General features: G+C 43.0%; 1 protein-coding gene across 5 annotated transcripts in view; it reads right to left on the bottom strand.

The window, feature by feature from the left end:
• The window catches only part of GRHL2 (grainyhead like transcription factor 2), a 157,599-nt gene that overhangs the window by 3,944 nt on the left and 139,971 nt on the right, over positions 1–13,684 (bottom strand). For all 5 annotated transcript variants that reach the window (XM_049093288.1, XM_049093286.1, XM_049093287.1 and 2 more), the window contains 2 exons: positions 12,289–12,374; positions 893–957 (listed from right to left, as the gene is read on the bottom strand). In XM_049093288.1, the coding sequence (XP_048949245.1) occupies positions 893–957; positions 12,289–12,374 (151 nt within the window). The remainder of the gene's footprint in view (positions 1–892; positions 958–12,288; positions 12,375–13,684) is intronic.

Raw genomic sequence — 13,684 nt, 5'->3', positions numbered from 1 at the left:
TGCATTGACCATGGAGAAAATTGTAATGTTCATTTAAGTGAATTTGCCAACAAGGGCTCCAGTGGAAAAGGTTTCCCAAATTTGATTCCCAATCTGCCAAGAGACCCATCACTCAGAAAGCCGGAGCATCTCAGATAATCAATTTCCTTTATGACAGAGGCTCAGCGAAGAGTTTAAAGAGCCATATTCTGCATTTTGTAGAATAGCTCCAGAAGCTGACTCAGCAGAAACTCTCCTAGAACTAAACTTAGCTCCTATAGCCTCTCCTCTTAGAACCTCATACACATAGGAAGCCCCCAGGAGGCTGGAGGCGTGGGGAGGAGTCATAGCGCGGTGCATACAAAGCACGTGCAAGAGTCCCAGAATCTACTGAACGCCCCCAATAAATGAAGTATTGTTCCCCCAATAAATGAAGTATTGTTCTTAACACTGAGAACAGGCAGGTCCAATAATCATTTAGATTATTTTGTTGATAATTACCTCACAGGTATTTTCTATGCCCTGAACGGTTCTCACGTGTCAACATGAAACCAATCCCAGGAGCAGCATGTGATCCTTTATAAACTCCGCTCCCTGCACAGGGTTGACACTGCCTTTCCCCCCAGGGTCTTCACCACTTCTAAACCTCTCTATTCCACCGGCTTATCCTGTCATTAGAATGGGACATCTCAGCCGACATCAAGACAATGTGCTGTCTCCTTCCCTCCCTCTCTTATTAAGATCTCCAAAATGCTCTGCATTTGTAAGCTGCTCAGCAATCCTTTGTAAGGATGACACACACTTTTTATAAAAGGTGGACAACAGAACAAAAGATGGGCACCATCTTTTTTTTTTTAAGGTACTATGTAGATTGATTGGATCTGGAAGTCAGTGTAAGTTGTTTCTTTCTTACCCTTTTTTGCTTTTCTTATAAAGCTTTGTGATCTTCTCCACAGGCAGCCCGTACTTCTCAGATATCTGTAACACCAGTAACAGAAAGGCAGATGAGCACGGAAGGGGAAGCCAAGCAGAGGCAGGAGGGAAAGCTCAGTCTCACTCTCTTGGAAATTCTTGTGGTGTCCGTGTCCCTCACGCAGGAGTCAGGTTCCCAATATGCCCCAGTCGCGAGGCTTTCCCTTGGGCAAACCTTAAATCATTCAACAAGAGAGTCAGTCATGCAGCAATGTAATCTATGATGAAGGTGTCATCTCAGATTAGTCAGTAGAAGATGGACTCTGACATGCTGGATTAAATAAGAAGCCATATTGAAAAAAATTCAACAAGTCAAGCTGGAGCCCTTCTCCACTCTTTTTTTTCTTTTTTAGTAGCTCTAAGCCCATGACCCCAAGATCAAGAGTCGCATGCTCTACCGACCGAGTCAGCCAGGCACCCCATCTACTTCTCACATCAAAATAAATCTCAGATCAAAGATTTACATGTGAAGGCTGAAACCATAAAAGTTCTTTATACTGATACTATCGTCAAGGAAGGAAGATCGTTCCCACAAAGATATGAAACCTGAAGAAAAAAGGCCAAATGTTTGATACAAAAATCATAAATGCCAGTAGAGTAAAAACCACCACAAAAAGCTGAAGACAAATAATATTCTATGAAACCTTTTTGCCACGCAAATGACAACCAGGGAACTAACTTCCTTAAGTTAGAAAGAACTATGAATCCAGAAAAAGACCAACAATTCAATGGGAAAAGAAAGAACACAATATGAAGGAGTAATTCACAGAGAAAAAAACAAGGGGACAATCACATGAAAAAACATTACTGCCTCACTCCTAATTTTAAAATTTCAAATTAAAACAACAATAGGATATTACTTTATGTTATCAAACTAACAAAAACTAAAAGAATGTTAATATGGTGTCAGCCAGAGTGTGAAAACCATCAACTCTCATATTCCATAGATGGGAGAATAACAAGCTCAACCTTCCTGGAGGGAAATTTGATAGAAGCTATTGAGATTCAAAAAGCATATGTTCTTTTACCCACGTATCCTTCATCTAGCAATCTGGTCTACAGAAATACATTCAGGTGTACACAAAGCTTTTCAAAGCAACATTGTTCATAATAGAGAAAACTGTATATAATAACCATCCATTAAGCATGTTTTGTTATTTTCACATCTGAAAGCCATATAGTCATTTTAAAAAAACGTGGCAAGCCTATATGGGGAAAAAAAAAAGTCCTTAACACACTGAGGGGAAAAAAAGCTAACAAATTGACAAACAGTACATATAGTACGACCCCATTTGTATTTTTTTAAAGAAATAAGTATGTAAGAAAGGAGAAAATATGTGAAGGACCTGCTAAGCTATTAATAGTGGCTACCCTGGGCGAATGGACAGAAACAAGAGATCCTTTCACTTTCTACTTTGTACCATTCTGTAGTGGTTTCTTTTCCCTTTACAATGATTGTGATTTACTTTCTTTTGTTTTGTTTTAAAGATATTATTTATTCATTCATTAGAGACACAAAGAGAGAGAAAGGCAGAGGGAGAGGTAGGCTCCATGCAGGGAGCCCGATGCGGGATTTGATCCTGGGTCTCCAGGATCAGGCCCTGAGCCAAAGGCAGACACTCAACCGCTGAGCCACCCAGGCATCCCAATTGTGATTCACTTTTATGAATATAAAGTAATCATAGTTCGGAGATGGATTCTGGAGAGTCCTACCCTAAATGCCTTTTCATGCTTTCTCTGTCCCAAATCCAATCCACCAGGCTCTTCTGAGCCCAGAGGCTGGTGGGGCTCACAACCAGCTGGAGCAGGTGAGGTCTGAGACAGGAATCATGGGCAGTGGGGCAGAGGCTCCAATAAGAGGCTGAGGAACCCTAGAGCACATGCAGGGCAGCTCTGGATCCCCGAAGAGCTTATCCTACAGAGAATCATAGGTTCCCATCCCTTATTCCTCCTCCTGCATAGGAAAGCCTCCTCACTCTGAGAATAAACCCAGGGGAGTAGAACAGGTGGGCCAGGGCTAAGAGGGCTTCAGGAGCCTAGGGAACCAGTGGCCTGCCTGCCCCACCTTTACTGCTCCATCAGCAATGGGACTGCCCAGCTGCCACAGATGAGCTGAAATGAGCCCAGTAGGACAAGTAACATGGCCTAGGGGCAGCAAAGGAAATCCACAGCACTTGTGTGGAAGGCACTCATTTGAACTGAACATAAAAGAACACTTATGAAGATAGCACACACATGCAAAATTCTTATCTAAAGATATGATTATTGAACTAAAAACAACGTAAAGTACAGTCATGAATTGAAGGATGGGTGGTAAATACGGCAAACCAGGGCAGCCTCAGTGGCTCAGCGGTTTAGTGCCACCTTCCGCCTGGGGTGTGATCCTGGAGTCCCGGGATCGAGTCCTACATCAGGCTCCCTGCATGGGACCTGCTTCTCCCTCTGCCTGTGTCTCTGCCCCTCTCTCTTTCTCTCTCTGTCTGTCATGAATAAAAAATAAAAAAAAAAAAATACAGCAAACCAACAGTATTAGGAAAGCTCCATCAGAAACACAATTTCAAAGTGCAGAGCAAAGACAGCATAGAGGAACTCATGACCAGAACAAAAGATTTGAAAAACAGAAAGGAAAAGAGATTTGAAGAACAAAGATAGGCCCTATAAGGTGTGAATCTCCAGAGTCTCAGATAGAGAAAAAGGAACAGATGAAAAAGAGGAAATAATTAAACAAATAATGGAAAAAAAGACTCATGTTTTTGGACAAGACGGGTGTCCTGAATTCCAGGAGAGATCAATGTGGGAATACTCATGCATCTGGCCATTCTGAACAGTGCCAAATCTCCAAAGGGTAATAAAAACATTCTGGAACCTCCCAGAACAAATCACACTCTGCTCCCAAAGGGAACAGAAGAATAAACCTGGCGTCAGTCTTCTCATCTGCAACCCTAGAAACCAAAGGATAGTGGAGTAACCCCTAGAAATTACAGAAGAAAAGGACTTCACCTCAAGAATCCTGTATACCAACAAGCTACACCTCAGGCCTTGGGGTGAAAAAAAATGGTATTGAGGACAACAGGCAACTAGCATTGTGCAATAAATAAATTCTTAAATAAACAGTAACTCTACATGTACCATCTATCTACATATATCCCTGTCTATATTATATTGATATATGTGTAACTAAAGATAGACAGTTGTAAGCTCATATATACCTGTGTATGTTTACATAGATGGAGTGGGTATGCAAAGGAAGTGCTAAACAAAGATTCTCAAAGTAAAAAGGAGATGATGAAGGGGAAATCTCATGGTTTGCTAGACTGAAAGCATTCAACTATCTCAGCAACACCAAGAACTGGGAACGGGGTTGTGGGGACAGCAGGGTGCACACCCTGACATGCTCTGGCTGGCCAGAGAAGGCAGTGGAGGGAAAAACAAAAGCTCTGAAGCCTCGTCTCCAGGAGGGCCGGGGAGCTACAGAGTGTTCGCGAGAAAAGTAGCTGGAATTTTATTTTCAAATCACAGAGAAATAAGGAGGAGGGACTGAAATAATCTAGGAAGAGTAGAGAATAAGTTTGAAGAAAAGGTAGAAGACAAGTTAATATATCAGCCAAACTAAAGACAAAGTAAGAGAAAAGTGCAGAGTAAAATCAATAATTAAGAAAAAGGAATACAGGGGATCCCAGGGTGGCTCAGCGGTTTAGCACCTGCCTTGAGCCCAGGGCATGATCCTGGAGACTCAGGATCGAGTCCCACGTCGGGTTCCCTGCATGGAGCCTGCTTCTCCTTCTGCCTGTGTCTCTGCCTCTCTCTCTGTGTCGCTCATGAAAAGATAAATAAAATTAAAAAAAAAAACTCAAAATTTTAAAAAAGAAAAAGGAATACAGAAGGAAGAAAACCAGGTCCATCGGTCATTATAACAAATGAGATGAAATGTATTTTTCCACTGAAAGAGTGGGTAAAAAAAAAAAAAAAGTTAAAAGAAGGATGGATGTTGGGAAGAAAAACACTTAACAGGGTGCAATGAATAAAGGGGTGCAGGCTGGAGGCCCAGGGAACACACAGAAACAGAATAGTGTGGGAGGGAGTAGATTCGTGTGAGACGAGGCAAGAGGTAAGGTTGATGAGGTCAGAATGGATATTATGTATTGATAAAAGCACAATGTATGAAAAGGTAGAGCAATCGTAACACTGTATGCATCCAACAGCACAGCACTTCAGCCGAACACAGATATAGGGCAAACCTGAAAGGACAATTAGAGTGGGAGATTTCAGCACATCTCTTTCAGAATTGGGCAAATCCTAAGGCAAATGCATTAGAATAGCTGAATATAATCAATATACTAGATTTATTGTTTTATACACACATACATACATACACACATGCATCTTCTATCATGTGTTGGACTACAAAGATAAGCCAAATTACATCAGTATTCAACAAAATTACAAATATAGGATTTAAGGTTTCCAGAAATACTTAATAGTCCCTCCTTATCCTTGGGGGATATGTTCCAGGACCCCCAAAGGACACCCAAAACCTCAAATAGTACCAAACCCTCATGTTTTTTCCTACACATACATACCTATGATAAAGATTAATTTATGTTAGGTATAGTAAGAGATTAATAATAATAAAATAGGACAATTATTACTGTAATTAAAAGTTATGTGAATGTGGTCTCTCAAAACAGCTTACTATACTGTACTCACTCCTCTTTTTGTGATGATGTGTGATAAAATGCCTACATGGCAAAATGAAGTGACACAAAGGACATAGGCACTGTGACATAGTTAGGCTATTGACTCTCCGAAGATACTCAGAAGGAGGATTATCTGCCTCAGGAGCGTGTTTGACCACAGGTATGTAAAATTATGGAAAGTGAAACTGAGAATAAGGGTGGCTGTTGTACTCCTACAGGACCCTGGCCTTCTAACAGCTCAGCATCTCTTCCTTGGAAACCCAAGTTCCTTTAGCAACTGTTTGGGAAGACATTATGCTATATTTGTCTAAATAAACTCTAATATGAGCAAGTTTCTTTGAGCATCTTAATGCTATTTCCAAATCAGGTGAAATATTCTGAATAATGTAGGATTGACACCGATTTTGTCACTCCTCCCCAAATTCAATACCATTTCCCTTTGGGAGAATTTCTACCTCCTTTCTCTCTTCTTCCCAAGCCTGGCACTTGCACTATTTGTCAGGTCTGCTGGTGTATCCACACCTACACATTCAAATCAAAAGAGAACTGCTGACATGAGCTGGTCCTACATCCAGAGCCGTGCCCAAGGGATGAAGGCAGGAGGATGTGGGTGCAGCCATTCCTCAAGAGTGAGTTCACCCCACTCCCTAGGATTCTAAAACCAGTCAGGTAACAGAGCTGGTGCACAGAACAAATGTTGGAGGAGCAACTCTCCTTGGCATAATTTCTGGAGCTGCTATACCTTCAGCACTTCCTGGTTGGTCTAAGCTGGGGCTTCTTAAGCTGGGGTCTGCAGATGCCCAAAAAGTATGTACAAGAACTTGGGTGGGGAAAGCTTACGTCATTATTTTCACTAACCTTCAACTTTATTTTTTTTAATTGTATTTATTTATTCATGAGAGATGCACACACAGAGACAGAGAAAGAGAGAGAGAGAGAGAGAGAGAGAGAGAGAGAGAGAGGCAGAGGGAGAAGCAGGCTCTATGCAAGGAGCCCGATGTGGGACTTGATCCTGGATCCCCAGGATCACACCCTGGGCTGCAGGCGGCGCTAAACCGCTGCGCCACTGGGGCTGCCCTAACCTTCAACTTTAATTTAGCCTTCCCTTCAGTTACAAACATACAGTAATATAAGCAGTGCCTGTGTTTTGTTACCAATGGAAATTGTAGATATTTTCATGTCATATTAGAATTACTGCAGATGTCCCGAAATATCAATCACATTCACCCATACTTCGAGAAAGTAGCATATTTACTACTCCTGCCTATAGGTCATGATAGCTAATGCATGAATAAGATGGGATTCCTATATTGCAAACATTTATTATGACAGCAATGTTATCAATATAATTGGTTTCCTTAGTAATCCTATGTTTTTTTATTTTCTACACTGAAAAACATTATTCAGAAAAGGGTCCATAGAGTTCATCACACTATCAAAGACATGTCTGGCACAAAAAAGGGGAGAATCCCTGACAAACATTCAGTACATAAGAACTTGTCTGGGCAGCCCAGGTGGCTCAGTGGTTTAGCATCGCCTTCCGCCCAGGGCGTGATCCTGGAGACTCCAGGATTGAGTCCCGCATCGGGCTCCCTGCATGGAGCCTGCTTCTCCTTCTGCCTGTGTCTCTGTCTCTCTCTCTCACGGTCTCTCAAGAATAAATAAATAAATAAAATCTTTAAAAAAAAATCTATATATTAAAAAAAAAAGAACTTGTTGTCTGCCTGGGGTCCTAGAGTCCTGTTATTTGTACCTAATTATTCTGACTTGCTCAGTCTGAAAGAGTTTTTTTTTTTTTTTTTTTTTAACTTTTGTTGATGTCCTTTGGAATTTCTTTTTAAAATAAAACAGGGACATTTTTCTACCCAGTATTACCAGACTCATAACTGTAGGTTCCCCTCTCCTGAAAGAAAACTGATTCTGATTCTTGGTCGTTTCAGGGGTTTGACTCCCAGTGTCCCAAAGCATGAAAAATACTTCGGCTCATAAATCAATTAATAACCGTCAGCCAGAACTGGGCAATTTGCATAAAACCTGCACAATTCCAGGCTGGACCTGCGTCTGTTGGGAGTAGCGGTGGCAGCAGCAGCTAGCATCAGTGGGTGCTTACTCAGGTCCTATCATACAGGCGCAAAACACTCTGCACTTCTTAACTGGCTCAATCCTCCCATCATGACAGTGGAACAGGTCTTTTTATGAGCCCTATTTCTCAGGTGAGGCAACTCGAGCTTACGGTCATTACATAAGTTGCCCTGTTAGTAAGCAGCAGAGACAGATTGGAAAGGTAACAATTTTGCAGTCTGGTGTCAGACTTTGAATGCTTATGGAAAATGGGCATATTGAGACTGAGGGCAAAACTGTGCCCTCTGTGCAACTGGCAAAGGCAAAGGCAGAGGCAGCATGGTAACAGGCCACACTGACACAGCGTCCTCTGCCTCCACCCCAGGTGAGGAAGTATGTTTGGCCAAATTCAGAACCCTGGAAAGAAGGGAGACTGTGCTGGACATCATGTAGAAGAAGCTGGCCATCTGTCAGTGGGTTACAGAAGGAATCCTTCTGCCTGGTCCTGGATGATATCACCCATAAACCCTCCTTTCTATTCATGGAAAAGAGGTGCGGTGTGATAGTTTCACAAATGGGATAATTAGTTAGGACTGCTTGCTTTTTAATTTCTGCTTTTCGATTTATCTGAAACAATGATCCACTTTTATAATTCTGAAAACCCAAGACTGATATTTTTAAAGATCCAAAAGACTTCCTTTACAGCCAGGAGGATCCTAGATCTTAGACACATCTCATCAATGTGTTATTGGTTGTCTGATGATCTGTAATTTTTAGACTTTTTTTTGGTGGAGCATTCTCTTTGCCCAGGCACCTCAGGTATGTGATAGGCGGAACTTCGAGACTCCTATTGGTTTTCACCAGCAGAGACCTCAGTCTGCCTCATCTAGAGACATCCAACAGAACAGCCTGCTCTGGAACACAATGACTTTTATTTGGAGTTATGAACTGTTCAGTATGGGCTCTAAGATATACATTTAAGAAACAGGGGACTCTTTCTTGCAAACACTTCCTCAGTGGCTGCATTTAACCTGTCAAGACAGTCAGGGAGTAAGGACCTTTACTCCATGCATGAACAACTCAGGTAAATAGAAGAGAGTGCTACTGGGTCCATGAGCAAACTTTTACCTTGTGTGCTTCAGCTTGTTGCACCAACAGAGAACATCCCTGACCCTTTCTCTAGCACTTTCGGCATGGAGGATCTCAATCTGTCTCCCTACCCCGTAGTACTTACAGTCATCTTCTGTGTATGTATGTATGTACCTACCTACCATCTATGTATAGATGATTTCTATATGCTACTTATATACGTGCTACTTTTAAGTGCCACGTATGTAAACTCAATCTTCACAACAACCTTGTATGTCATTTTCTCCTTATCCTAATAATAGCATCCTTATTTCAGAAATGATGAAACAGGAGTACAGAGAGGTTGAATAACTTGCCCAAAGTCACAGCATGTGGGTAAACATGTTAGAGCTAGGATGTGAACCCCGATGTGTGGTATCATCCTCTACACATACGGATTCTTGCCTGATGGTTTCTTATTGCCTTATCTTCTTTCTTCAGTTGTTGTGAACTGTGACCTGGAAAGTTTATTCTTTTTTTTTTTTTTAATTTTTTTTTATTGGTGTTCAATTTACTAACATACAGAATAACCCCCAGTGCCCGTCACCCATTCACTCCCACTCCCCGCCCTCCTCCCCTTCTACCACCCCTAGTTCGTATCCCAGAGTTAGCAGTCTTTACGTTCTGTCTCCCTTTCTGATATTTCCCACACATTTCTTCTCCCTTCCCTTATATTCCCTTTCACTATTATTTATATTCCCCAAATGAATGAGAACATATAATGTTTGTCCTTCTCCGACTGACTTACTTCACTCAGCATAATACCCTCCAGAAGTTTATTCTTTTGAAATAACTTTTCATAAATGGACATCTCTCTAATTGGACTTAAACTGTTCAATGGCTTAAGTTGGCTCCACCACTTTACCTACCTTAGGAGACCCCCTTCCTGGGCCTCACTCTCCACCTCTGTAAAATGGTGATGATGATACTTGTACTGAAAAGTTCACAGGGGTATTGTAAGGATCTAATGAAGCAATGCATGTGAAATCATGCCACCCATAGCATTCAGCATGGTGGCATGTATATTGTAGGTGCTCAGTTCAGTCAAATATTTATGCTCAAAGATCTGGGGATACATAGAAGACACAAAGTCCCTGTGCTCATGAGCTCTATACTCTATTGGGGAAGAGAAAAATAATTTAAACATCTAGCAAATGTTAAATATGTCAAGTGGTGATCAGTGCTATGAAATAAAACATGCTTCCACTAAAATGCCAAGTTAGTGGAAAATTATACAATGGAATCAAAAGCCAAAACAGCTTTCTATCCTTTACACCATGTCTATAAAGCAGCTGATTATTTGAGAAATCTAAAATCTGAGGAAAAGGAGGAAGTCTTCACACTGTATCTTTGCTAGCTCTGATTCCTACTCAAAATAATGGTTTGGTAATAAAAGCTAACCTTTGTGGGGTCCTTAGGAACCCAGACAGAGAGTTCTATCTGTGCCATCTTACTTCATCCCTACAGCAATCCTATGAGGTAGGTATTATTATGATTTCCATCTGAAGGATGAAGAAGATGTTAAGAAGCTTGCTCAGCTAGTAAGAGCTAGTCAGGATCTACACATGGGTTTCTGAGTGCGAAGTCCAAGTGCTGGCTCAAAAGGCTACACTGTCTCCCTATGTGCCTGTTGGTAAGTGTCAGGATGGCAAAATGCCAAACATGAGAGAGGTGCTGGGCCTCAGAGAACATATGCCATGGAGAAAGCCATTTCTTATCCCACCCCAGCCCCAAAGAAACCTAGTATACAACTACAGCATCCTGCCTTCTTTTTTTTTTTTTTTTTAAGATTTTATTCATTTATTCATGAGAATACACAGAGAGGAGAGAGAGAGAGAGAGAGAGAGAGAGAGAGAGAGAGAGAGAGAGGCAGAAACACAGGCAGAGGGAGGAGAAGCAGGCTCCATGCAGGGAGCATGATGCGGGACTGGATCCCAGGTCTCCAGGATCATGCCCTGGGCTGTAGGCGGCACTAAACCGCTGAGCCACCGGGGCTGCCCAGCATCCTGCTTTCTTAATTCATGATGCACTCGAGTCTTCCCTTAAATAGAATCCATTGTCCTCGGTGGCCACCCCTAAATTGCAGGGCCTGCTGGTGTCATTCCTTTGGAACTCACCAGCAGACTATGTCACCTGAGAATCTGGAATCTGGCCTTACTTGCCAGATATATGAACCACTCAAGTATATATATATGAACCACTCAAGAAGCAAGGAGATCACTGTGTTGGTGCTTCAGTAAAACCTTTCTTTCTGGGTTTAACAAAAGAGAGAGGAAGTCAGAATTGCCCCCAAGGCATCCGCCCAAAGTGATCTCTTCACAGCCTCCAAGGTCAAAGGATATCACGCATTACTCTCCCCCACACCCACAGCCAAGCAAAGCAAGGACAGTGTAAGGAATTCCCCTAAACAAGATCAGAAGCTCGACTCTGCTGTGGAGGCAGTAGTGTAGGCAGTGGTTACTCAGTGGCTGAAAACAAGAGTTCAAAGAAAAACTTGTAAATGTTCACAGCAGCATTACTGACAACAACCAGAGGGTGGAAAAACTTCAAGTGTCTATCACCCAACAAATTTGGAAAAACAAAATGTGGTATATCCTTGTGATGGAATAGTACTCAGCGATAAAAAAGAATGAAGTATTGATTATACAACACCATATTTGAAACTATGCTAAGTGAGAGAAACCAACCACAAAAGACCACAATTATATGATTCCACTTATGGGTCCTATCCTATACATTTTAACATTCTGCCCCAACCCAAGATGTGCCAATATTACAGTTTTGCAGATCACAGATGATTTTAGACTGTCCCTTGGCAGTCCTGTTGTCTCCATCACCATAAAAAGCCCTGATCTTCTACAGCATAGTTGTACAGGGAAAATAAAAGGTGGGAGTGAGAAATATTCAGAGTCATATTAAAGTCATATTCAGATGGATAACATATGGACAAAATATAAAATTACTTCTCCTGATCCCAGGTTCTACAATACTAGGCTAAACTGGCATGAGAAGGGAGGGAGGGACCACCGTATCTCAGCAATATGTATGTGTGTGTGTCTGTGTTTTAACCAAAAGAGGACATAATTTGGGGGGGGGTTAGACTATTATAGCTAGCAAGATACTTCCTAATTGTTTTTGTTCTGTGCATATGTGGAAGTATCTAATCTGGTTTCATGCAAAGAGACAAATGGAAACTCACAGATTAACCTTCCTCTATGGCGCCTTGCTCTGATTAGCCTTAAATTGACAGGGAATTGGCAGTTCTTCAGTTTTCTTCTGCTTAAATGCTAATAAGCCACAATGGTGCGAGAGCAGTATTTCCATAAATCTATTTTTTTTTCCTTACAGAGCTCATTCCAGAGCCATCCCTAAGGCTGCATTTTAATGAACCAACTCCAGCTCAGGAGAACACAAGCAGGTTTCCTGGTAGCTGAGAGGGTCCGCTGCTTACCGCTTCCATCAGGCCCTTCACTGTGGGTGATTTCAACATCAAAGCATCGAACACATCGTCCGTCTCCTTCCGCACATACAAAAGCACTGAAAGAGAAGCAGAGGGGAGGCGTGACTGAGGAGCCCACACAGCCACCACCGCTGCCAGACTGCTTCCTGTCACAAGTGTCAGAGGCTGCCAGCATCTGTGAGGTCGCAGGCTCCTGACACAGGTGACCCCTCCAAGGCTGACTGCTGCACCTCCATAGATGATGGGCAGCCAGGGACCCAGGGGCCTCTCGAGGCATAAACTGACAAGTGAGTTACACTCAATGGACTGTGATGCTTTCCCACACTGTTCACATTGGAATTTCTCAAGGTAGGTCCGTGATTGCCTTAGGACATCTCTTTATGCAACCTGTGTCATCTTCTATTTATTCATTTGATCATTCAACAAATATTGCCAAACATCAGGCTGTGTACCAGAAGCTGAGGTGGCAGCAGTGAATTAAGATGCCTTCTGCTGTCAAGGAACTTGTAGCCACTTGAGAGGCAGGTAGTCCTCAAATAAGCAGACAGCCAGACGGGGCTGGGTGAGCTCAGAAGGAAAAAGCCACGAGACGGTGCTTACAGGGACCTGAGATTTTCATGGAGGTGGGAGATGGGGAGAGAGGACAGGGGGTGCACGTACCTCCTGGCAGACAGACCAACAGGGGCACGGCCTGGAGGGAGCCGGTGCGTGTCAGAGACATGAGGGAGAGGCTCGAGACCTGAGGCACAACAGGCCTGGCTTTGACCCCAGTGTAGCCTACTGCGGGGCCCTGCTCACTTCACCTCTCCAAGGGCTGGTCCACGCTGGACCACGGTGATAATAATATCATCTACCCCACAGGGTAGGGTGGCCATGGGGGTTAAATGAGTAGCAGGTGCCCAGCACACAGCATGCACCGTTCCTCAATCAGCGGAAGTCAGCATGAAGCACCTTTCGTGGTTGTTGGCCCTCGGTGAAGGCGAATGCGGCTTCGTGCTCATTCCCTGTAACATAGCAGTCTCGATCTGATAATGCACAGACTAGGAGAGATGGCAGGGACCCCACACACCCCCACACAGGGAGGAGAAGACGCTCTGTCAGGGCAGACCCTTTCTTACAGAGAGGGCATGGAGGCCCAGCTCCCAAGAAAGAACTGGGCCCGCCATTCAGATGCAACCCTACAGCCCGCTGCACCGGTGCTCTCTCTCTCCGTCCTCCAATGCTGTGGCTTCTGGTTCTAACTTCAGAGGGACAGAAAAGGGCCAAGGCTGCGGCCCTGTCCTCCTGGCTGTGACAGGAAGAATGCACAGTCAAGAAACCCTCCTGAGCACTGGGTGTTATAGTATATGTTGGCAAATTGAATTAAAAAAAAAAAAGAAAAGAGGGC

Source organism: Canis lupus, chromosome 13, assembly GCF_003254725.2.
Source record: "Canis lupus dingo isolate Sandy chromosome 13, ASM325472v2, whole genome shotgun sequence".
NCBI classification, from domain to species: Eukaryota; Metazoa; Chordata; class Mammalia; order Carnivora; family Canidae; genus Canis; species Canis lupus.
This window is presented reverse-complemented; position numbering and strand designations above follow the sequence as displayed.